Raw genomic sequence first — 27,317 nt, 5'->3', positions numbered from 1 at the left:
TGATTTCTGATAAAATTTACATTTTATTACATTTTAACACACAAGGGCCCAAGCCCTGGCTTATTTTTGCTATATGTATTATAAATCTTGTCTTCTACAGCTATCTGACTAAAATAAACATCAACGTGGCACATCGGCCTCATGAGGGAAAATGAAGTTTTAGTGTTCCCTATAAAACCACCCAAACCCTGTTGTGGGCAGTAGTGCCAATACACTGCATGTAAATGTCTTTGGTCTACATCTCCCTGTAAAGTGAGCACAATAGTTTAGGCTCTGGTCCTTACGGGGACATTCATTACCCCGAAGCCTCACAATACTGATATTTCATCCTGGTCGCTTGTGTCAGCCTTCAGTTTGGTCAGGGCTGCGTGGACCCTGAACTGGGTACGGGACTCCATTGAATATTCCTTGTAGTTATTTCTGACAAGAGAAGAGAATACATTGAACAGTTTACAACCAATTTTAAATTTATAACATCTAAGTGAAATAATATTTTATTTTGTTGCTGGTTTTTGAGCCAGCTTGTACTCACTTTGCTTTCTGCAGCAGCTTGATGGCTTGATCTTTTCGTCCCGTGTCTATATACACCAGACTTATCTCCAGCAGAGCATTGGGAACCAGGTAATGGTCAAACTTTATCTTCTTATCACTGTTGAGACACACAGAAATATCACTTATACCATCTGTTTCATCAAGACAAAAATCCCATCATGTAAAAAAGTGTTTGAAACACTGGCCTGCTGTAAACTTTGGTAAAACATTCCTCTGCGGCCTGTATGTTACCCTGGTTCTTCAGACACACGCCTTTCAGAAGCAGGATTACACATCTGTCATCCACCGTGTACTCATTTTCTACATTAACAGAAGGAATGAACTATAAGCATTGTGTGCATTAAGATTTTTGTGTTGTTGTACACTTCTATGATCAATAAAGTTACCACATTCATATTAACGGTGTTTGTCATTAGATGAAGATGGAGTTTATGTTGCATTACCTGGAGAAGTCTCTAGGGTGCGCTCTGCATCCAAGAGTGTTTCCATCATGCCCTGTGTGAGCTCAGGGCGTTTAATGATCATTGAGAAACCGTTCCACATGTACATCATTTCCTATATAATACAAAACAAAATAAACTTTTTATTTTTTTAGACAGTGATTCACAACAATGGTCACAATCCCCAAATAAGTAGCACCGGATCCAGTAACAAATGAATAAGATTTTTATATATTTAAAAATGTTTTTATGATAATCTTACAAGCACAGGAACAGGCAGTTTGGCTGGATTGCTGGATTTATAACGTCGAGCTTTACGAATGGCAAACTTCTCTGTTGGTGGAGACTTGCCCGCTATCTTCTGTTTGTATGTAGGAACCTGTCTGAGTGACAGATAAAGAGAGACAAGAAGTGAACAGGAACGACAGAGACAACTTTATTTACAAATTCAATCCATTAAGCTAAAGCAGTTTATCACAATTTAAGTCTTTGTGCCCTCCTCTCCCAATGTTTTAAATCATTTTTATGTCTCCCTACAGGCTAAAAAATACTGGGTTGTTTTTAACCAATCCCATACTGCATTTTTATTTTTTTTAATATATATTTTGTAGAAAGAAAAACTTATTTAAATATATTTTTGAATTTGACAATATATTTCGTTTTAACCTTCATATATCAAGAAATATTTCAAAATGTAATTTAGGGGCAACAAAATTACATTTCTAAATTCACAACCTATACGGCAAAAAAAAAAAAAAAGATATTTCTTTGCCTAAATATAAAAGTTTTTACAAAATGTATAAAGTATAAAAAGTATAAAATATAAACTATAAGTATATTTTTGCAGCTGAGCAATTTAAATAACATTTTTACATTTAACTTGTTATGTTTACTTTCAATGCAATGTTAATATAAATGCTTTAAAAAAAAATATTATATTTCAAAATATAAAAAAAATATATATATATTGGTGAAAATACATTTTTTTAACATATTTCAAAATATAGTTCAGCACATATATTTTTTGGCCATTTTTGGATATTTTTGGAAATATATTTAAAATTAAATTTAAAAATAAATTGTTTCCTTTAACTTGTTATGTTTACTTTCAGTGCAATGTTAATATAAAGGCTTTAAAAATATATATTTTAAATTATATTTCAAAATATTAAAAAACTGCTACAAATATATTGGTGAAAATACATTTTTGTAAACATAATTCAAAATATATTTCAGCACATATATTTTTTGGCCATTTTTTGTATGTTTTTTAAATATATTTAAAATTATATTTAAAAAATAAATTGTTTCCTTTAACTTGTTATGTTTACTTTCAGTGCAATGTTAATATAAAGGCTTTAAAAATATATATTTTAAATTATATTTCAAAATATTAAAAAATTGCTACAAATATATTGGTGAAAATACATTTTTTTAAACATAATTCAAAATATATTTCAGCACATATATTTTTTGGCCATTTTTTGTATGTTTTTTAAATATATTTAAAATTATATTTAAAAAATAAATTGTTTCCTTTAACTTGTTATGTTTACTTTCAGTGCAATGTTAATATAAAGGCTTTAAAAATATATATTTTTAAATTATATTTCAAAATATTAAAAAATTGCTACAAATATATTGGTGAAAATACATTTTTTGTAACCATATTTCAAAATATATTTCAGCACATATTTTTTTTTGGCCATTTTTTGTATGTTTTTTAAATATATTTAAAATTATATTAAAAAATAAATTGTTTCCTTTAACTTGTTATGTTTACTTTCAATGCATGCCATGTTAATATAAATACTTTAAATATATATAGTTTTTAATTATATTTAAAAATATATAAAAAATGTTAAAAATATATTGCTGGAAATACATTTTTGTAAACATATATTTTTTGGCCATTTTTTTTATATTTTTAAAATATATTTAAAATTATAATTTGAAAATCTTTTTTGCCATATGAGATACTAGGTAAATACTGAACTGAACACACCACTGGGATAAAAATTACACAATGCTGGGTTGTTTCAACAAAACTGCTAGGTTATTACAACCCATGGTTGGGTAACCACAACCAAGCATTGGGTAATTTTTATCCCAGCGGTGTGTTCTGTCCAATACTTACCGGCATTGGTTAAAAACAACCCAGCATTTTATTTTAAATCAATTTAAAAAAATGTCTGATTCAACTCATTGGCCCCTTTCCATAACAAGCTTGCTCACTTCACTTGACGCCGCCCAGAACGATAAGCTTGTGACGTCAAATCGGTCTGGATGGCGCCACTGAAGTCAAACAGGCGTAATGTTGGAAATGTCTCTCTGATTGACGCACAAAAAATCTGATGAGTTGAATCAGATGGGTTTTTTAACAGGGAGAGGGGTGCATGAGGACTGGAATTGAGTAACACTGTGTTTTAATCTTGTTAACAAACTTCCAATAAACCAGATGAAGCATGTTTATATACCTAAAAAGATCCACCTCATTATCACCGAACGGCCGAGACTCTGTTTCTGGAAGCATGCTGAGGTAAGCAGCCTTCATATATATGTACATAGCCTGAGAGAGAGAGAAAGAGAAAGATACATTAATCGTTATGTGCAATAACTGTACATAATCACATCAAACAACAGACCCGACTAGTTCAAACAGAAACCGTCAGACCACAAAACCAATGACAACACAGCTACCTCCCATATTTTCACGTACACTTGTTCTTTAATCAATGTGATAAATGAATTATTCCTAAAAACTTCAGGCTTAACAACATGACGGTCTATTCGTCTGAAAGAGGAACTCTGTCTGAATTTATGCCACAATGATTGGCCAACGTTAGCGTTGGTCAACTCGAACGTTATTTGAGACATAATGGCAAAGTTGTGAGCATAGGTCCCAGGCTGTTTATTCAGACATCCCTGTGCATATGCACTGAATACACAACATTCACATTATTTACATTCTGGGTGGAGGTCATGGCAAAAGTTGTGTGACAAAGATGTCAGCTGTGAAAATCACACTTTGACCAAACAATGACACTGTAACATTTCTTTTGAAAACCAGGATCGATGCGATTGGTCTGGTGTGGGGTCTGATTAGCATTGGTTGATCTATCACTAATCTCACCTTAGACCAGCGGCTCTCCTGGCTGAGCAGGTCTGCGTAGAAGTAAGCCATCTTCCAGTGTCTCTTGTAGGTGAAACACCACATTAACTCCCAGTAGCACATGTGGTGAAACTGTTTCCAGGTCTGCTGGGCCTTACAGCCGTCTTCAAACAGCACTACCGCCTGGACACAGAAAAACAACAATGGGAAATTTTTTACACTAATGTGAAGCTCAGCTTAAAGTGACACTTTGTAGTTTTTCAACCTTCATAATATATTTTCAAGACCCTTGTGATGGTACATCGACTTAAAATAGGTTGAATGACATGTCTACCATAGCCTGACCGGGTCTGTATCGCTTTTACTCGTACTTTTAAACTTGGGGTTTCGGGTAGTACCCCGAGCACAAACAGAACTACAGAACTACTATGGCATACCTCATTTCCTCCATTTCCTCAAATTCGGACATGAGAGCGCAACTATTTATTTTCCTGATGTTTTTGTAATGGCCAAAGCAGCAACTAAGAAAAAGAAACCTAAGGTTTTGTCGGAGGAGACTAGAAAGTGACAGAATAAAAAGAAGGACGAGGATCAATATTGGGCCAGCGTTCGCTCGCTGGTGTGAACTAAAGGAGGATGAGGGGTTCCTGACCAATGCTGACTTGGCCGTCATGCTTTTGGACTAGTAAGAAATGTTATATTGCTCGCAAGTCCTGTCTGGCCCCCAAATACAATAATTTTTTTTATGTGAATTTTACTGGATGCTACTTGGAGAGTTTAGAAACTGGTAAAACAGGACTGTCAGTCAGTCATTGTGGGCGGGACTTTATCAGTGTGACATCACATTAACAAGAGTATCAAAATGGCACATCTAATGAGACCACTTTGGGTTAAAGGGGTTCACGCATTTCAAACACACATTTATGTCCAAACACCTTGTAAAAGTGGATTTTGCATGATAGGTGCCCTTTAAATTGATCATTGTAGAATAAATAGTTGTTGTGTTATTCGATTCTTTTAAAGGCAGGGTGCATGATTTTTGAAAAACACTTTGGAAAAAAAAGTCGAGCCGAGTACCAAAACACACTTGTAGCCAATCAGCAGTAAGGGGCGTGTCTACTAACCGACATCGTTGCCTGGGTTGCGTATGTGTGGGGCGGGTCTATCAAAAGAAGGTCCAGACTCATATTTGGTAGGGGCGTGTTTGTTTAGGTGACTTTAAATATCAACATTGGCTTTCAGAGATCATGCACCCCGCCTTTAAAACAATAATATACGTATTTACGGTTTAAACTAATGCTTGAAGGAGCTGGATTGGTCATGATGACAATGTCTTCTAACAAGGCTGCTGATTTTAAACCCACTGAGGCAGAAAGTATCAAATACAGATGAAATCAGACCAGTATTCTGGTGAACGTTCTCCAGTTTCTCACCTCATCAATGTTCCCCTTCATCTCCTCTGCTCGTCCGGCAAAGAAGAGAAAAATCGCCCCCTAGGAAAAAATCAGAACATGAGCTTTACTGGTACTGTTAGTTAAAAGCAGACGTGTTAAAAGGGGCGGGACTTTTTCATTCTAGAGAGAATATTTACATATGCCTTTGGGTACAACATGAGTCATCAAGATTCAAGCATGGGTATATATGTAGCAATAGCAGACAATACATTGTATGGGTCAAAATAATTAGCCTGGCTCCGCCCTCCTACGTGCTTCCGCTTATTTTTCATTTCGCTTCAACAGTACGTCTGGGATTTCTCTATAGAGTTTCGTTTTCTCCTGCAAAAATCTGCAGGACCAATCAGCGAACAGATGGGGGTGGCTAAGAACGATGACGTTGAGGTCGTGCGTCAGTTTGAGTTGTAGTTCAGTAATGGCAGCGGAGAAAGACGTGAGAAAAGCTATTCGGTCCGTTGTTGCAAAACTGCCGAATATACAGAAGTTAAAGCCGGAGCAAGAACCAGGTTTGCTAAATTTTGTTTGTCTGATTATTCTGACTTGTTGTTTCCGGACGGTTTCGGTGCATGTTAGCGATTGGCTTTGGCAGATCCTGAGTGACTCTGGGCATATCCAATAGTTTTAAACTTCAACAATGGACCCTCCTTAACGGAAGTAACGCTTTGCTATGGAGCGTGGCCAGACTCTCTGTACAAATGAAATGAATGTACGAGAGTCTGGTTATACCAGGCTACAAAATAATAGTTTTTATGGCAAAAATTATTAGGATATTAAGTAAGGTTCATGTTCTATGAACTATATTTTATGGCGTAATAGCACTCTTGGGAGTACTTCGACTCGGCGCAGTAACACTCTCCCTCTCCCATTATGAGAGTGAGAAGGTGAGCGGATTTTTCAGGCGAGTTGAAGTACTCCCAAAAGTGCTATTACGCCATAAAATATAGTTCCTCTTTTAAATCCGCTTAGAAAAGCGCTATGTTTTATTTTGTACCACCAAACTTGCTCGTATAACAACTCGTCTTAAATAGGAAAAACGTTGATGTGTTTGGTCACTTCTTACTTTATCTCTAAATGGCAGCATTGAATGAATGGGGCTAAGCTAAATGCTATCGTAGCGTCGCAGCGCGCTCCAGCGCTTACGTGCACACACACAGATGATAGAGGGATGATTCAACAGTTCTTAGTTAAGGTAATAACATATTTTAATATTGAAAATGAGTAGACTATTCCTTTAAGGACTTCATTTGGACATCTTAAAGGGGATTTTTCTCAATATTTTGATTATTTTGCTCCCTTAGATTCCAGATTTTCAAATAGTTGTATTTTGGCCAAATATTGCCCTATTCAGCTTTCAGATGATGTATAAATATATAAAAAAAATATACTTATGACTGGTTTTGTCACATATCTACTATTACTAAACATTTCTTTTGTTGCATTAAAGCTGTTGTTGTTATAACACGCAACTTTGTACTAGCACTTATCGCACTTGAACGCATTTACAAATTAGACACCAGATGTTCATTAAAAATGAATTAGACGTACATTTGGATATTGCTGCCGAAATGGCTTTAGCAGTTTCTCTGCATCTTCCACATCTCCTTCTCCAATACCTACAAAACAAATCAGAAACATTCAAGTTTAGGGAAATTAAAAACATTTACATTGCAACATTTCACCCAGAAAACATCTGTCATCATTTACAAATCATGGACCACAAAACCAATCATAAAGGTCAATATCTTTAAATTGAGATTCTTACATTATAAAAATACTAAAAAATGAGATTTCCATTGATGTATTGGTTTTGGTATTGGCCTAAATACAACTATTTAAAAATCTAAATATTGAGAAATTCGGCTTTAATTTTGTCCAGATGAAGTCCTAAGCAAAATGTATTACTAATAATAAATAAATGTTTGATATATTTACAGTAGAATTTTTTTATATCCTAATAATTTTTGGCATATAACATTTATAATTTTGACCCATACGGTGTATTGTTGGCTATTGCTACATATGACAGGTTTTGTGGTCCAGGGGTCAAATGTGAGATCAATATGGACCTCAGGAAATTTAATAAAATAAAATCACCACCACCACCACTATAAAACACTGTAAAAAATCGAGATTACCTAAAATGAAGGAAAGGAAGGTGTAGAAACAGAGCAGGAGTAAAGCACACAACATGGAGCGCAGGCTGTGAGAGGTGGCACCCGTGTTCAGCTGAGAGATGCCAAACTCCTGCAACACACAACAAATCAATACACAAAATTGTCCTTGCAGGAAGAATATTTTTATTTAGTTGTGCCATTTTTCGGACTTATACAGTAACAATTCAACACCTTATCTCCAGAAAACCCTGCAAACTCCAGCAACTTGAGTATCCTCGTAGGAAACAGTGACAACGTCTATATAACATTGTGAGAAACAACAATGATTGACAGTCTGACAGACAATTCACTTCATTTACAAGAATATAGATGCGTTATTTCAGTGCAACGTACCAAGTTGAAAGCCCCAATCCCAAATGAGACTCCCCCCTCTAAATGCTTGTGGTTTGGTCCTTTAAAACCCATGCCTGATTGGAAGAAAGTGTTCAGCTCCCTGCATGAGAATAATGTCATTCACATAATACAGGTCAATACAAGGACAACTCAAATAGAAATATAATATAGGACGTTTCTGTTTCTGACTTACTTGTATATGAGGTAACTGTTTCGAACTTTGATTCCTCCTTTGATAAAACTCACCATGTTCTCATCCTGTCGACACACAAGAGAACCAAAATTTGACATTTTCTAGAGTTAAGTCTGGACATAAATGTTTGTGGGCAGTATGTGAACACTACCACCCTACAATGAAAAAAAATGTATTTTTTAATTTTTTAATTCCTATTAAACCAAAACAGTCTTATTAGACATTCTCGTGTTAATGTGATGTCACACTGATAAAGCCCCGCCCACTGCCACTTACTGACATCCCTGCATTACCATAATTTCCACCTACTGTACCTACTGATACTATTGTCTCAGACTGTGTTTGCAAGCGCTTACTGTCTCTTTTGGTAAGGGAGTGAGGAGCTCATTTGCATTTAAAGGTACAGCGTGTTTTTGCTACAACCCAAATAGGGGGATATTTGGACATGCTATAATTAATGATCTGTGGGATATTTTGAGCTGAAACTTCACAGAGACATTCTGGGCACACCTGAGATTTATATTAAAACTTGTGAAATGGGCATAATAGGTGTCCTTTAATATAAGAAGTGTTGGGAGGTCATAACCCAAGATAACATGTATGTTATTGTGTAAAAAACCTACTCGTGTCCATCATTGAGAACTACCACATAACCAAACACATCCATCAAAATGCATAAATGAAACATGTCAGGTGGTTTGCGTATGTGTGAACATGTGAGAGGTTTTTGAGATGAGTTTCAAACCTGTAGGAAGGTAAGAGCAGCCCTGTGTAGCAAACACTCGGCGTAACACGCCTCAGCGTGAAGCTGCTCTGTAAAACATTAAACAAAACACATAGAAGATTCAAAACTTGTGACTGAAAGCCTTCAGCATAAAATAGCAATTAAATGAGAGACGATACACGCAATGTGAACAGCTTATCCTCATTTTGCTCTGCCATGTTTGAACAATTTGATTGCCATTTTTAGTTTTGCATTTGTGTAAAACATACATGACAAAAACATGCCTTCTTTTAAAAAAAATCTCACCTTCTGCTATATCTTTGTTTGCTCCCAGGTTCGACAGAGTGCCAGACTTCTTACGGAACCTGAAAGAGAACAGTTAGGGATCAAGTAATGAGGAGACACTACATTTAAGAGGTTATTTTGATCTACACTAGATGAACCTGCTGGAGAACGTCTAGGTGGTAAAAACCATCTCAGCTTTTATGGTTCATGGCAAGAGCCAGGTTTAGTTATTTAAATATTGAACTGGGGCTTTTAAGACAGAAGTTGGATTTTCTTAGTAAAAACCCATTTCAAAAGTATGCCAGAATGATTATGTTGTAATGATGTTGATGTTGTCGCATGTTCTCTGCACATATATACTCGCCTAAAGGATTATTAGGAACACCATACTAATACTGTGTTTGACCCCTTTTCGCCTTCAGAACTGCCTTAATTCTACGTGGCATTGATTCAACAAGGTGCTGAAAGCATTCTTTAGAAATGTTGGGCCATATTGATAGGATAGCATCTTGCAGTTGATGCAGATTTGTGGGATGCCCATCCAGGGCACGAAGCTCTCGTTCCACCACATCCCAAAGATGCTCTATTGGGTTGAGATCTGGTGACTGTGGGGGCCATTTTAGTACAGTGAACTCATTGTCATGTTCAAGAAACCAGTTTGAAATGATTCGAGCTTTGTGATATGGTGCATTATCCTGCTGGAAGCAGCCATCAGAGGATGTGTACATCGTGCTCATAAAGGGATGGACATGGTCAGAAACAATGCTCAGGTAGGCTGTGGCATTTAAATGATGCCCATTTGGCACTAAGGGGCCCAAAGTGTGGCATGAAAACATCCGCCATACCATTACACCATCACCATCAGTGGTAACAAGGCATGATGGATCCATGTTCTCATTCTGTTAACGCCAAATTCTGACTCTACCATCTGAATGTCTCAACAGAAATCGAGACTCAATAGACCAGACAACATTTTTTCAGTCTTCAACTGTCCAATTTTGGTGAGCTTGTGCAAATTGTAGCCCATCCGCCTCAAGGTTGTGCGTGTTGTGGCTTCACAAATGCTTTGCTGCATACCTCGGTTGTAACGAGTGGTTATTTCAGTCAAAGTTGCTCTTCTATCAGCTTGAATCAGTCGGCCCATTCTCCTCTGACCTTTAGCATCAACAAGGCATTTTCACCCACAGGACTGCCGCATACAGGATGTTTTTCCCTTTTCACACCATTCTTTGTAAGGCCAAGAAATGGTTGTGCATGAAAATCCAAGTAACTGAGCAGATTGTGAAATACTCAGACTGGCCCTCTGGCACCAACAACCATGCCACGCTCAAAATTGCTTAAATCACCTTTCTTTCCCATTCTGACATTCAGTTTGGAGTTCAGGAGATTGTCTTGACCAGGACCACACCCTTAAATGCATTGAACAACTGCCATGTGATTGGTTGATTAGATAATTGCATTAATGAGAAATTGAACAGGTGTTCCTAATAATCCTTTAGGTGAGTGTATATTATACATTTATCATCAAATATCATCAAATCAGCTTAACGTTAGTTAAGTATAACATTGTCTCTTTCTCATATATGCACAAATAATTAATATAATAATTAATAAAATTAGCCTGTCTTGGTCTCGGTTTAGGTGGTCTTGACTACAACACTACTTAGAAGGTTGCAGCCTTCGAATTGGGACTCAGCTTATATTTCAAGGTTTGACTGCAAATGTCACATCCATAACACTGAAATTGCTTATTTACATGTTATTAATATAATATTAATAGTAAAGGTGGATCAATAACTTAAATTGGTAAGGCTACTTTAAGTGACAATTTAAGGTAAAAAATATTATTTAAATTGGTAATACCTAAAATGTTTTATTAACATTAACATTTTCAACCTACATTTTTCACTTTGAGTAAGAAAATGTGTGAAAAAGCTTAACTTTTACTTTTTACAGTGTATTAAAGGGATAATTATTTTATCATTTACAACAATTTATCATTTTGTCATTATTCTATCATTATTTTATTCTTATTTCTTTATGACTTTCTTTCTTCTGCGTAACACAAACAAAGATATTTTTAAGAATATTTACTTTATTTTCTATTGTACATTGTAAAAAAATTATTTGTTGGTTCAACTTAAAGTAAGTTACCTGGTTGCCTTAAAATTTTAAGTCAATTCAACAAAATGTTGTGTTAACTAATATCTTTAAGTTTAATTTCACTCAAAATTTTAAGGCAACCAGGTAACTTACTTTTATAAGTTGAACCAACTTTTAACAGTGTACGAACAGCAAACCACTGAGATATTTCTCAAAATATCTTCGTTTGTTTTCTACAGAAGAAAGGGTCATATGCCGTTTTTAACCACATGAGTGAATAAATGTTGACAGAAATGTTATTTTTGGTTGAACTCTTTAAGCAACTGTGAAAAGGTTAGGTTCACATTACTTGTGTAGTCATTTAATATTTACAAAGCAATATTAATTTCACATTCATATCTGAAATAGGCTCTAGACCTACAATATATCCTGAACAACCAATGCATACATACTTTCTACAAACTAACGTCACTTCTTCATCAGAGGAGGATGTTATAGGTGGAGATCATGCATGTGAAGGATCTCAATCGTGGTATTTGTGTTTGTCCATCAGTGTCATCTAATACTGACTCACTGTTTCTTAAACAAACCAAAGTGAGCTTTCCTGAAACTCTTGCTATGGTAACACCACACACACACACACACACTCATGTGGATTAGCACTGTATCATAAGATGAGAAAGCCTGATGTACATTAACGCTATACATGCATCTTTACACTGCACTTAATGCACGTTACGTAATTTAAGATTAAATGTTTAACATCAGCTGTTGTTCATATCTCCATGCAAACACAGGCAAATTTCCATTTGCGTAAAAGTTGAAAGGTCAGGTGAGTCTTACAGATCATGCACACTGTATACCTGTATTAAGTTTAGTATTGTTACGTTTGGATACCTCTGGCACACCTCCTGAGCGCACTTCATGGTGTTTCCAGCTTGCACTATGTCATCATGTTGAAACGTCATCATGGCTTGCATTTCTAATACTGTGGCATAGATCAGAGCGTGATACATGCTGTCCTTAGACCTGAAACAAACACATGATTTTAAACACAAGTGTCATTTCGGCATTGGTAACAGCACCAAACAAATCTCAAGTTTAGCAGAATGGCTGGCACAATGATATTGGCATAATGAACATGTAACCCGAGACCCAGACAAGGGTTATCGAGTTATGTCCAAGAGCATTTACCCCAACACTAAAATGTCAATAATACATTAAAATATCATTATGTGTTATAGTTTCCTTATGAAAATTAACCATGTTTTTTTTTTTTTTAAGTAACTAAGCCATAAGGCAAAAAAAATTATTTCATTAGTATGTATTAACTAACATGAATAAACCATGAGCAATACATTTGTTACAGTATTTATTAATATTTGTTGTAAAAAAAAAAATTTAGTTAATAGAAACAAAGCTTTTAATTGTTTGTTCATGTTAATTCACCATGCGTTAATTAACGTTAACAAGATTTTAATAAATTATTAGGAATTGTTAAAATAAACATTGACAAAGATTAATAAATGCTGTATAAATGTTTTCATCGGACGCACGTGATACACGTCTGGATCCGAACTTTACTTTCGGTTTCGTTTTTTAATGGTCTGACTAGTTGCTAAACTGATATCTTGAACAAATGCCTCCTCGAAAATAACAAATATTTTGGTTTCCTAGGTAATCTATGTGTTGTTTTTTGCTTGTTATATAAATAAACTACTTTTAAAGAACTTTGTTGTTATTTATTCTTAGCGGAGCTTACCGGAAGTTACGTGCGGACCGCGACAGCCACTTGTTTATGTTGTTACTGCTGAAACGGTCTATAAGTGCAGTTCATTATAAGTTCATGTTAACTAATGTAGTTAACTAATGAACCTTATTGTAAAGTGTTACCATATCATAAATGTATTTTTTTAAATATACAAAAAAGGCCAAAAAATATATGTGCTGAAATATATTTTGAAATGTGTTTACAAAAAAGTATTTTTCACCAATATACAAAAATATATTTAAAATTACAATAAAATATAAATAAAAAATATATTAATAAAAATAAATATATTTTCAAGCATTTATATTCACATCACACTGGAATAAAAACTTTGTATTTTACAAATCTGTAAATAACAGGTTTGAAAATAATAAATTTAAATATATTTTCAACTGCAAAAATATACTTATTTTATATTTTATATATACTTATACATTTTATACAAACGTTTATATTTTGGCAAGGAAAAATATATTTTTTGCTGTATAAGTTGTAAAATTAGAAATGTATTTGTTGCCTTTAAAATACATTTTTAGATATATGTTAAAATATGAAGGGTTAAAACTAAATATATTTTCAAATTCAAAATATATATTTAATTAAGCTTTACTTTCTACAAACTGTATTTAGCATATATTTAAATCATATTTCTGGCCAAAGAAATGTATTTTTGCCATACGGGAAGGTTTTTTTGGCGTATTGATTACTATTGGCAAAAGTAAAACCATGTTTTTTTTTCCAGAAACCATGGTTTTTGTAGCACAACCATGGTTATTTTGTGTTAACCATTGTTTAACTGTAGTAACCAAAGTTTTTTTGTTTAACCGTAGTAAAACCATGGTTAATTTTATAAGGATTGTATTTAAAATGTAATATTGACATCCTGCTTATTGTATATGTTTGTATAAAGTCGTAAAATTGTCACGTTTGCAATCGTGCTCATACAGCTCTCCTTTGACATTGCTTAACTATATCAGATGTTTGAAAAAAACCAAGTGTCATACTTTTTTGCACTTTATCCTAAAGACCAACACCGGTCTCAAGTACTACAACACTGAGCAAAATTTGAAAGTGGCACACTAAACCAACAGCATTATTTATAAAGATTTTAAAGCCAGAAGGGCAATATATCAAATATAACATTAGAGCCGCTTAAAAAAATCAGATTTGTGTTTCAGTGTAAGGTCAGTATTTGTCTGCGGTGAACATTAATGAATGTGTATCATCTGTGTGGAGCTATTGTCAGTCATGAGGGTGTGAGCTTTAAGTAAACATCTTACATCCTGGAAAAGGGAGCGTGTGTGATGTCATTCTGCACCACGAAACATGCCAGAGGAATAAAGGCATTTATCATGGCATTTACAATTAGAAAAACTATTTCACAAGGCACTTACAGCAACAGGACAAAAAAATCATGTAAAATGTGATAAGGCCCAATCGCAACGTGGGCTTGGAAGGTCCTAGCACACCCTTACTAAACACCTCACCTGCTCTCGAAACCCACACAGATACTCTGTCCAAACCCTCTGAATAAATGGAAAAGAGAGAAAAGCTATAAAGTAGCCTGCATGAGAAATGGCAGCTCATACCGTGGTCTCAGTTTGTCCAAACTCTCATTAAAGTGGTTGTTGAGAAACAGGTCCAGAGCCTCCATGCATTCATCAAGAGAAGCCGTGAGGGATGTTTGTCTGGAGCTGTCAAACACACACAGGGTTATTGGTTAAAAATACGGCTTTAGGCTTTTCCTTAATGATTTAAAATTAGTTACGAAGACAAAACATTTACCCCTGGTTTCACAGACAAGGCTTAAGGCTAGTCCTAGACTTAAACAAATGTTTGAGTGGTCTAAACTGAAAATAACTTAAAATATGCCAAGCCATTGATTTGTCTCAAGATACACACCAGTAACGTCTTTTTCTAAGTCATGTTTATAAAAGACGCTTAAACGTTTTAATTTACCTTAGCCCTAGTCCTGGTTTTAGCTAAGCCTTTTCTGTTAAACCAGGCCTTAGATTCATGCTTAAAATTATATACTCTTAAAAAAAGGCATTAAAAAGTTCTTCAAGCGATGCCACATCCATATTTGGTTCCTCAAAGAACTATTCAGCCAAAAATGGTTCTTCTATGGAATCGTGAAACAACTTTATTTTTAAAGGGCACCTATTATGCAAAATCCACTTTTACATGTTTGGACATAAATGTGTGATGGCAGTGTGTCAATACAACCACCCTACAATGGAAAAAACATCCACAAACTCTTTTTTTAATCACCATTTAACCAAAGCAGTATCATTAGACATGCTGTTTTGATTCTCTTGTTAATGTGACATCACACTGATAATGCCCTGCTCACAGCCACTGACTGACAGTCCTGAATTAGCATTTCCACCTTCAGCAAGTTGTATGTTATCTGCCATATCTCGATAGGGAGATACAATTATCTCAGACTTTTTTCGCAGGAATCAGATCTATTTTACCTGAAAGCACAAACTGTCTTTTTTGGTAAAGCCGGGTACACACCAAAAGATTTTTAAAATTTTATCAGATAAGGGGGAAGTAAAGCGCTCTCTTAACATTGGAAACCTTCGCAATGTTAAGTCGGTTTTTTTGTCGTTTGTTGCACGATTACTCACATGCCATCATATTGCTTAGTTTATCTGTCACGTGTGCGTGCATCAAAAGGTTTTTACGCAGGCAGATGAAGGTGAGTGGTCGCGCAATTGACGTCTCTCCTTTTGAATCGCGCTCAGGCGCGAATGGCGCTCACACCATAGCCTTCTGCGCGCAAGTGAGCCATGCTCCAGCCCACCTCTGCAACCCGGCCGGGGCGCGATTAACCAAACCGTGCCCGGGCGTGGTACAGAGCGATCACACTAGTTAAACGAACCAGGCTTCGGGGGTCAAACGCATAGATATGTATAATAAAGGCTAGATGTCTTACGGAGGAGTCTGTAACGTCATCACCTGGCGGCCATCTTACCTCAGACAGCTCGCTCACTCCTAGCATTGTGTTTAATGGTGCAGACACTTTTAAAAGACCATAACTTGCTAAATTTTCTAACGTTTTTCAAACGGTTTGGTTTCTTACAAACGTTATTGACGTGGCTATAATTCTGGATGCTTTAACATGATTCATAAAAAATATTCATTAAGTATGCAGTGTCATATTTACATCTCTGACGTTTATAACAAACCAAACCGTTTGAAAATCGGTAGAAAATTGAGCAAGTAATGGTCATTTAAAAGTACGTGCTCCATTAAACGCAATGCTACGAGTGAGCGAGCGCCCTGTGTTAAGATGACCGCCAAATGCGGACGTTCCACTCAATTGGCCAGCAGTGCGGGCGAGACATCTAGCCTTTCCAAGTCATTGACGAGTTATCTTGTCATTTAAGAGAAAATGCTTCCCTGTCAATGACGAGTTTTTATGGCAATCCATATGTCCGCTATTATCCACTAAGTGGCACTCTTACCCAACTTATAAAACACTGAAGCATCCACTGATCCAAAAAGTTCTTTACAAAAATGCAAGCTTTTTGCTTAAAATTTTGTATTTTTGAAGAAACTTAGGGACTGTTTACACTTGGTATAAAGATGTGTTTTCATCGATCAGATCACAAGGTGGACGAGAGAGACACATTACGTTTACACCTGGTATTTAAATACGTCTCTGTTGTCCACTTTCGACCGCTTCTTTCCTGAATACTTTGAAGGGGGGTGGTCTGTGAGAATGTGGGCAAGTCTCTCAGCTGTCATTTGAACGCGAGCGGGAGTAATGACAAGTTTATATTGACGCAAACTAATATTATGTCAGAGTCCACTACTTTTGTTGTAAGAAAACATGCTGCACAGTGTTTTAAGTTGTACATGCATATGTTAGAGCTTTCTCTGAATTTTCAGCGCAATTGATGAAATAGGATCGCGCAACTTTCACACGCTTACAAAATGAAACTGCAGAGATCAGCCGCTTTAGTTTTATCAATGAAAGGCTAAAAATAGTGCTGTTCAGAATGTGTTCATGCCAGAAGTCAGAAAAGACGTAAAACGTTGTGTTTAGTACCTTAGATTAGATAAATGGGTGGAGAGAAGGCGATCGCGTGTGGCTGTTCGAACACATTCAACCACATGTGCGTTTACACTACAAAAGCAATCCATATTTGAGAGGTTATAAAAGGAGAACTAATGAAAATAGGATGAAATGTTTTTTTTAAAGGAAATGGTCTGTTTTTATTTGATATATATTTTATGTTTATATTTTAAAGAAGAACATTTTCCGGAAGGCATCTAACTTTTCTGAAAATCATAAAAAATGCTGGCGCTGGCTGGCAACTTTTTAAAAAACACTGGCAGGTAAAGAGTTAAAGGCATTTTGGACATGCTGTAATAAATGATCTGTGGGGTATTTTGAGCAGAAACTTCACAGACACATTCTAGATACACTTGAGACTTATATTACATCTTGTAAAAATGTGTTCCTTAATTTGTTAAGGAAGTCTATGGCAGTTTTGTTATCATTTCTAGGATCACACTAGAGCTAAAGAGACACATACAGTACACACACACACACACACAACCATGATCACTTTAAAAATGACATTTACTATTAAATACTAAGACACGACTTAGAGCTGTGAACAGCGCCCTTTATAAATTATAAATGCAACCTGATGCAGAGTTTTTCTGAAGATATATTTAGCAGGACTAATTAATGTCAACTGCTCGAGTCTGCTTTAATATTAAAGATATATATGCATGAAAACACCACGCAAAGAGCTCCAGTGGTCGTTGCATTGACTAGCTGCTTAAACTAGTCTTTTAGCTCAGATATGCGTATTGGTCAACAGCTGTTGTTTTAAATGGTGCTTTAAAAATAAAATAAAATTGACATCAAACTTATTGATTTATAACACTAACCCTTTATTGACTTATCGATTAGCCCCACAGATTAGCCCTTAGTAGTTGCTAGTTACTCAAACTAGTTCTTAAAGAGACAGTTCACCCAAAAATGTTCATCCTCATGTTGTTCTAAACCTGTAAGAATTTCTTTTTCTGATGAACACACAAAAAAAGATAGTTTGATAAATGATGGTAAGCATACAGCTGACTTTAACCATTGACTTCCATAGGAGGAAAAAAATATTATGGAAGTATTGTGATAAATGATGAAGAAGATATTTTGATAAATGATGGTAAGCGCACAGTTGACAGTACCCATCGTATTTGTTTTTCCTACTATTGAAGTCAATGGATCCAAGCAGCTGTGTGCTTACCATTATTTATTAAAATATCTTCTTTTGTGGTCATCAGAAAAAAGAAATTCATACAAATTTAGAACAACACGAGGATGAGAAAATTATGACAGGATTTTCATTTTTGGGTGAACTATCCCTTTAAGACACAGCTATGTTTATGCAACCAGCCACAGGTCTCTCACTGGCACCTGAGAGATTTTGAGCTGATAAACACGCACCTCTTAAAAACGCACGTGCACACTGTAAGAGACGCAATGTTAGTGACTTCACGAGCAAATTTAAAGTGTAACACTGTGCTTCTGTCCCAAACTGAAATGGCACTGTTACAGAAACTATAGATCACACACTGTGTCACTAAGTCAATGTGTTTGATGTTTGCTCGGTGTACACACAGATACAAATATACACACACACTCATATGAACGTCACCATACTAAATAAACGCAATTGAATTAAGCGCATTTAACATTTTTATAGGTTAACGTTGCACAACTAAAAATACTAAAACATCACAATTGCATTGTTACTGAGAACAAGAGCTGAGACTTCATTGCAAAACAAGGAAGGAAGAGATGTAAACGTTTGACATGGAGTGAAAAAAACCTGTCACAACTGCGTACAGTACTAACAGTAATACTGAATCAGCCTTTTACTGACTCAAACAACCACAAAGACGGCTTTTAGTTTAACTCGGCATATGAAAGGCAACACGGTTATTTCTTGCGTACTGATATAAACATACATTTATATGTCAATACTGTTCTCACTTACTTTTCTGTAACAGGTGCATCTTTCCCACTGGACATGGCTTAAATGTGTCTGTTAACCTCTTCTGGGCCCCGTGGCCACACAAACACCTGTTTAAAGTGCTGAACTCCTGTGAGGTACTTGATCTTCTTCAGATCTCCTGTGATCTCCGTGTAAATTCACTTTAACCTGTTTAAAGATGCTGCATTGATCTGGAGTGTGTTTATTCTCTCTGACAGGGAATAAAGATCAGAGAGGGGGTTTAGAAAGTGTGAAGGCAGAGTTACTGACTCCTCCTCTCTCCTCACAGCGGCTGTAATGACTGCAGTGCACAGGGAGTGAGGTTAGCAGCGCCATCCAGTGGTGGGGTGAGTTAGTGCAAGTCTACCATCTATACAGTTCTGTATAGAAAATTATCATTAGCAACGACACAAATCTTTAATAATTAAAATAAATTGCGTTGGTATGAAATATAATAAATTGCATTTAGATATAAAAAGTGTAATTCAAACGAACAAAATATAGTTTACAATTGTATTAAATTTTATTTTATGTATATCGCTATTTACACAATTGAATATTCCAAAGCAGCTTTTCATTAACAAAAACAAGAGAAAACACAGAAAAATCAGAAGACAAAAAAAGTAGCAAAGTACAGGGGCTAAGAGTAAACCGTACTGAAAATATTATTATGCAACATCATTAGTATAGTGGACAGTAAATGTGCATAAATGTTATACCTATTAATACTGCAAAATGTTGATATAAAATCCAATAATAGCAAGTCCTGAAAACTACTAGTAATGACCTTACTAGTGGTACATGTAAGTACAGCACTTCCTCGTTAGTATAGTGGACAGTATCTCCGCCTGTCACGCGGAAGACCGGGGTTCGATTCCCCGACGGGGAGACTTTTTTACACTACTAGTTTTGTGACACACACTTGACCCCCAGTTAAGGGCGATAAGTAAAAAAGTAAATCTGCACAAATATTATACCCATTTTTTTATATAGTAGAATACTGCAATAGGTTATTATAAAATCCAAACAAGTTCTCTCTTTTAATCTTGAAAACTACTAGTAGTCGCCTTACTAGTGGTAAATACTAGTATGCCACTTCCTCGTTAGTATAGTGGAGGGTATCTCCGCTTGTCTATTCCCCGACGGGGAGACTTTTTTACACTACTAGTTTTGTGACACACACTTTACCCACAGTTAAGGGTGGTAATTAAAAAGTAAATGTGCACAAATGTTATACCCTTATATATATATATATATATATATATATATATATATATATATATATATATATATATATATATATATATATATATATATATATATATTCCACCACATATATATATATATATATATATATATATATATATATATATATATATATATGTATTCCACCATATATATATAGTGGTGGAGTACTGCAATATGTCAATATAAAATCCAATCATAGCATTCAAACAAGTTCTTTCTTTTAATCTTGAAAACTACTAGATGTTGCCTTACTTACCTTCCGCGTGGAAGACCGGGGTTCGATTCCCCGACGGGGAGACTTTTTTACACTACTAGTTTTGTGACACACATTTGACCCCCAGTTAAGGGCGATAAGTAAAAAAGTAAATCTGCACAAATATTATACCCATTTTTTTATATAGTAGAATACTGCAATAGGTTATTATAAAATCCAAACAAGTTCTCTCTTTTAATCTTGAAAACTACTAGTAGTCGCCTTACTAGTGGTAAATACTAGTATGCCACTTCCTCGTTAGTATAGTGGAGGGTATCTCCGCTTGTCTATTCCCCGACGGGGAGACTTTTTTACACTACTAGTTTTGTGACACACACTTTACCCACAGTTAAGGGTGGTAACTAAAAAAGTAAATGTGCACAAATGTTATACCCTTTTATATATATATATATATATATATTCCACCACATATATATATATATATATATATATATATATATATATATATATATATAATATAAAATCCAATCATAGCATTCAAACAAGTTCTTTCTTTTAATCTTGAAAACTACTAGATGTTGCCTTACTTACCTTCCGCGTGGAAGACCGGGGTTCGATTCCCCGACGGGGAGACTTTTTTACACTACTAGTTTTGTGACACACATTTGTCCCCCAGTTAAGGGCGGTAAGTAAAAAAGTAAATCTGCACAAATATTATACTCATTTTTTTTTAATATAGTAGAATACTGCAATAGGTTATTATAAAATCCAAACAAGTTCTCTCTTTTAATCTTGAAAACTACTAGTAGTCGCCTTACTAGTGGTAAATACTAGTATGCCACTTCCTCATTAGTATAGTGGACAATATCTCCGCCTGTCACGCGGAAGACCGGTGTTCGATTTCCTGACGGGGAGACTTTTTTACACTACTAGTTTTGTGACAAAAACTTTACCACCAGTTAAGGGCGGTAACTAAAAAAGTAAATGTGCACAAATGTTGTACTTATTTTTCTATATAGTAGAATACGGCAATAGGTTAATATTAAATCCAATCATAGCATTCAAACAAGTTCTGTCTTTTTATCCTGAAAACTACTAGTAGTCAGCTTACTAGTGGTAAATAATAGTATGCCACTTCCTCGTTAGTATAGGGACAGTATCTCCGCTTGTCACGTGGAAGACCGGGGTTCGATTCCCCGACGGGGAGACTTTTTTACACTACTAGTTTTGTGACACACATTTGACCCCCAGTTAAGGGCAGTAAGTAAAAAAGTAAATCTGCACAAATATTATACTCATTTTTTTTTAATATAGTAGAATACTGCAATAGGTTATTATAAAATTCAAACAAGTTCTCTCTTTTAATCTTGAAAACTACTAGTAGTCGCCTTACTAGTGGTAAATACTAGTATGCCACTTCCTCGTTAGTATAGTGGACCATATCTCCGCCTGTCACGCGGAAGACCGGGGTTCGATTCCCCGACGGGGAGACTTTTTTACACTACTAGTTTTGTGACAAAAACTTTACCACCAGTTAAGGGCGGTAACTAAAAAAGTAAATGTGCACAAATGTTGTACTTATTTTTCTATATAGTAGAATACGGCAATAGGTTAATATTAAATCCAATCATAGCATTCAAACAAGTTATGTCTTTTTATCCTGAAAACTACTAGTAGTCAGCTTACTAGTGGTATATACTAGTATGCCACTTCCTCGTTAGTATAGTGGACAGTATCTCCGCCTGTCACGCGGAAGACCGGGGTTCGATTCCCCGACGGGGAGACTTTTTTACACTACTAGTTTTGTGACACACATTTGACCCCCAGTTAAGGGCAGTAAGTAAAAAAGTAAATCTGCACAAATATTATACTCATTTTTTTTTTATATAGTAGAATACTGCAATAGGTTATTATAAAATCCAAACAAGTTCTCTCTTTTAATCTTGAAAACTACTAGTAGTCACCTTACTAGTGGTAAATACTAGTATGCCACTTCCTCGTTAGTATAGTGGACAGTATCTCCGCCTGTCACGCGGAAGACCGGGGTTCGATTCCCCGACGGGGAGACTTTTTTACACTACTAGTTTTGTGACAAAAACTTTACCACCAGTTAAGGGCGGTAACTAAAAAAGTAAATGTGCACAAATGTTGTACTTATTTTTCTATATAGTAGAATGCGGCAATAGGTTAATATTAAATCCAATCATAGCATTCAAACAAGTTCTGTCTTTTTATCCTGAAAACTACTAGTAGTCAGCTTACTAGTGGTATATACTAGTATGCCACTTCCTCGTTAGTATAGTGGACAGTATCTCCGCCTGTCACGCGGAAGACCGGGGTTCGATTCCCCGACGGGGAGACTTTTTTACACTACTAGTTTTGTGACACACATTTGACCCCCAGTTAAGGGCAGTAAGTAAAAAAGTAAATCTGCACAAATATTATACTCATTTTTTTTTTATATAGTAGAATACTGCAATAGGTTATTATAAAATCCAAACAAGTTCTCTCTTTAAATCTTGAAAACTACTAGTAGTCACCTTACTAGTGGTAAATACTAGTATGCCACTTCCTCGTTAGTATAGTGGACAGTATCTCCGCCTGTCACGCGGAAGACCGGGGTTCGATTCCCCGACGGGGAGACTTTTTTACACTACTAGTTTTGTGACAAAAACTTTACCACCAGTTAAGGGCGGTAACTAAAAAAGTAAATGTGCACAAATGTTGTACTTATTTTTCTATATAGTAGAATGCGGCAATAGGTTAATATTAAATCCAATCATAGCATTCAAACAAGTTCTGTCTTTTTATCCTGAAAACTACTAGTAGTCAGCTTACTAGTGGTATATACTAGTATGCCACTTCCTCGTTAGTATAGTGGACAGTATCTCCGCCTGTCACGCGGAAGACCGGGGTTCGATTCCCCGACGGGGAGACTTTTTTACACTACTAGTTTTGTGACACACATTTGACCCCCAGTTAAGGGCAGTAAGTAAAAAAGTAAATCTGCACAAATATTATACTCATTTTTTTTTATATAGTAGAATACTGCAATAGGTTATTATAAAATCCAAACAAGTTCTCTCTTTTAATCTTGAAAACTACTAGTAGTCACCTTACTAGTGGTAAATACTAGTATGCCACTTCCTCGTTAGTATAGTGGCCAGATACCCGCCTGTCACGCGGAAGACCGGGGTTCGATTCCCCGACGGGGAGACTTTTTTACACTACTAGTTTTGTGACAAAAACTTTACCACCAGTTAAGGGCGGTAAATAAAAAAGTAAATGTGCACAAATGTTGTACTTATTTTTCTATATAGTAGAATTAGGGGTGGGCCGATCCAATACTTTGGATCGGATATCGGGTCGATCCGGACCGTTTTTGCTGGATCGGGTATCGGAAAAACGGGGCCGATCCAAATCCGATACTGTGCGTTACTTGTGGTTGTTACTGTCATGCTACAGAAAAGTCAAACTATTATAAAAGCACCATAAATGTTATTATACACTATATTCAAAATCTTCCTAATATATTCAACAGCCTTATGCGAAAAACAAATGCATATATGAAGATATTTAAGGTCACAAAAACTGAATGGTTTGGTGCTCGCAGAGTTAATACACTGGAGAAGCGTGAATTAAATATGTCATACACACACACACAAGCCGTATTTTAAACATCTGATTAAAAAGTCTTACATGTTGTGACAGTTTGCGCAATTAAGTTAAAATGTACTTGAACTATTTATTTGCTCAGTCGTATGTCCACTCAAAAACAATTAATAAATATTTAAGAACACTTACATTCTTTTAACTTGTATCTCATTTAAAAAAAATTCACTTGACATGATATTCTCCTGATTTTGTGCAACATGTTTTGTGTGTATATGTGTGCGTATATATATATCTATGTGTTTATACACACACAATTCTAAATGGATCAAGAAAAAGTATTGGATCGGGATCGGTATCGGTCGATACTCAGAATACAGGGATTGAAATCGTATCGGTAATAGAAAAAGTGGATCGGCCCAGCCCTAAGTAGAATACGGCAATAGGTTAATATTAAATCCAATCATAGCATTCAAACAAGTTCTGTCTTTTTATCCTGAAAACTACTAGTAGTCAGCTTACTAGTGGTATATACTAGTATGCCACTTCCTCGTTAGTATAGTGGACAGTATCTCCGCCTGTCACGCGGAAGACCGGGGTTCGATTCCCCGACGGGGAGACTTTTTTACACTACTAGTTTTGTGACACACATTTGACCCCCAGTTAAGGGCGGTAAGTAAAAAAGTAAATCTGCACAAATATTATACTCATTTTTTTTTAATATAGTAGAATACTGCAATAGGTTATTATAAAATCCAAACAAGTTCTCTCTTTTAATCTTGAAAACTACTAGTAGTCGCCTTACTAGTGGTAAATACTAGTATGCCACTTCCTCGTTAGTATAGAGGACAGTATCTCCGCTTGTCTATTCCCCGACGGGGAGACTTTTTTACACTACTAGTTTTGTGACACACACTTTACCCACAGTTAAGGGCGGTAACTAAAAAAGTTAATGTGCACAAATGTTATACCCTTTTTTTATATATATATATATTCCACCACATATATATATATATATGTATTCCACCATATATATATAGTGGTGGAGTACTGCAATATGTCAATATAAAATCCAATCATAGCATTCAAACAAGTTCTTTCTTTTAATCTTGAAAACTACTAGTTGTTGCCTTACTAATGGTAAATACTAGTATGCAACTTTCTCAGTAGTATAGTGGACAGTATCTCCGCCTGTCACGCGGGAACGGGGTTCGATTCCTAGATGGGGATACTTTTTTACACTTCTAGTTTTGTGACATACTCAGTTTACCCCCAGTTAAGGGCGGTAACTAAAAAAGTAAATGTGCACAAATGTTAAACTCATTTTTTTTTAATATAGTGTAATACTGCAATAGGTTAATATAAAATCCAATCATAGCATTCAAACAAGTTATTTCTTTAATCTTGAAAACTACTAGTTGTCGCCTTACTAATGGTATATACTAGTATGCAACTTCCTCATTTGTAAAGTGGATTATCTGTGCCTGTCACGCGGAAGACCGGGGTTCGATTCCCTGTTAAAAGGCAAAACATTCAACAAAATGGCTTGTTTTCATAGCAGCTGCTGCGAAAACGGCAGTAAAACTGACTATTATCAGATTAAATTGAATTTAGTTGGCCTTAACAGTGACCCTAACAACTTGCCAAACAACAAGTAGTCTGTGGACATTGGCATATGGCCAGAGTCTTTCTTAACACTATTAAACCATCCCACCTTTGTAGAACACAAGGCTCATCATAATGGATGGTTTTTAATGAAGGCTCACTGACAAAACGTTGCAGTTATACAGAATAAGAGCATTCATTTATATGTATTTCATGTATTTTTTATAGGATTTTTATATCCCAAAATATTGTTTGGCTGACATATGGCTACTGGCCTACTGCTACTGATTTACAATTTTTCAATTGTGCCTTTGAGTGGCAAAACATTCAACAAAATGGCTGGCTGTTCAAGCGGTGGCTGAGAAAATGTCAGTATAACCGACAATTATCAGCAAAAATTAAATCTAGTTGCACTTTATAGTGACCCTAGCCACTTTTAAACCCACCTGTGGTCAGTGGATGTTGGCATGGACGATCCATTTACTTCTCCTTTCGGTGTTTCTTGGCAGTCTGTAAAACGTTAGCTCCGAATTCTTGTTAAATTTGTTAGTACAGTCTATCGCACAACAGCTTTTTCCAATTTAGACGCGTTGTCCCCGTGTTTTCGCTGATTCACATTGTACACAAATTCTGCCGCTTTGTCTTTTACCCCTCAGTGGACATAAACCGCAGTCACTTTCACCGAAGGTGACGTCACGTGCATAACTATGGCTAGCCAATCAGAAGTGAGAAAAAATTGAAGGCGTGTATCAGGTTTTCCGCACTGAAATGTCGGTTCGAATCCCAGTTAAGGTGATAATGAAGATGTTATTTATACTTTTTGACACGTTCACTTATTCACATATTTAATGGATTATGAATCATCACTTTAATTTTGTTTTCTAGTATTAAACTTGTTTCTGAAGGACACTACTTACTGATGTGTTGGTCCAAAAAAACAGTCAAATAATGAAATAATCATTCTACCAAAACACTATGAACATGTTAAATGCAAAGAATTTGATTGATTGAAAAAAATGTAAAAAAAAATCCTGTACATGGTATATCTCAAGATAAACACAAGAAAAAAAATCAATATATGAAATCAAGTGATAGTTTAATACACCTACTGAACAAAGATCAATGGAAAAATAAAAAAGAAACAGGCTGTTACCTTCTGTGAAATTATGTCACAGCTGCTGAGTCTCCGTGAGTTTCTCTGAACTGAAAACAGGGGTTCGATTCCCCGACGGGACACCATTTTTTCGCTGCTAGATTTGTGACATACTCACTTTACTTCCAGTAGAGGGCGGTAAATGTATGCCTATTTTTAATTGTATGTGTAGGTTAGAGGTCATCAGGCTAAGGACACTTTAATGGATATAGACGAGGAGCAGGGACCCCCAGTACACGTAGTAAAATAATACTGGATTCTATTTGGTACACATATTTAGCTATATAACAAAAACATGCTAGTAAATAATTTTTTTTAAACTGT

The 27,317-nt window shown here is 35.6% G+C and overlaps 1 protein-coding gene across 1 annotated transcript; it reads right to left on the bottom strand.

Moving 5' to 3' along the window:
• On the bottom strand, positions 1 to 26,500 carry LOC135734166 (tetratricopeptide repeat protein 39A). The gene is made up of 19 exons (XM_065253080.2): positions 26,287 to 26,500; positions 19,165 to 19,372; positions 14,731 to 14,835; positions 12,268 to 12,399; positions 9,289 to 9,347; positions 9,004 to 9,071; positions 8,259 to 8,323; positions 8,066 to 8,165; positions 7,904 to 7,969; positions 7,694 to 7,802; positions 7,104 to 7,171; positions 5,538 to 5,597; positions 4,126 to 4,287; positions 3,470 to 3,561; positions 1,255 to 1,375; positions 996 to 1,107; positions 738 to 852; positions 533 to 649; positions 1 to 420 (listed from the first exon to the last, which is right to left on the bottom strand). The coding sequence occupies exons 2-19, from the start codon at positions 19,197 to 19,199 to the stop codon at positions 309 to 311; spliced, it is 1,698 nt and encodes a 565-aa protein (XP_065109152.1). The 5' UTR covers positions 19,200 to 19,372; positions 26,287 to 26,500; the 3' UTR covers positions 1 to 308.
• Between the last annotated feature and the right edge of the window lie 817 nt (positions 26,501 to 27,317).

This window comes from Paramisgurnus dabryanus, chromosome 3, assembly GCF_030506205.2.
Source record: "Paramisgurnus dabryanus chromosome 3, PD_genome_1.1, whole genome shotgun sequence".
NCBI classification, from domain to species: Eukaryota; Metazoa; Chordata; class Actinopteri; order Cypriniformes; family Cobitidae; genus Paramisgurnus; species Paramisgurnus dabryanus.
Note: the sequence above shows the minus strand (reverse complement) of the source record. Positions and strands in the feature narration are given on the sequence as shown.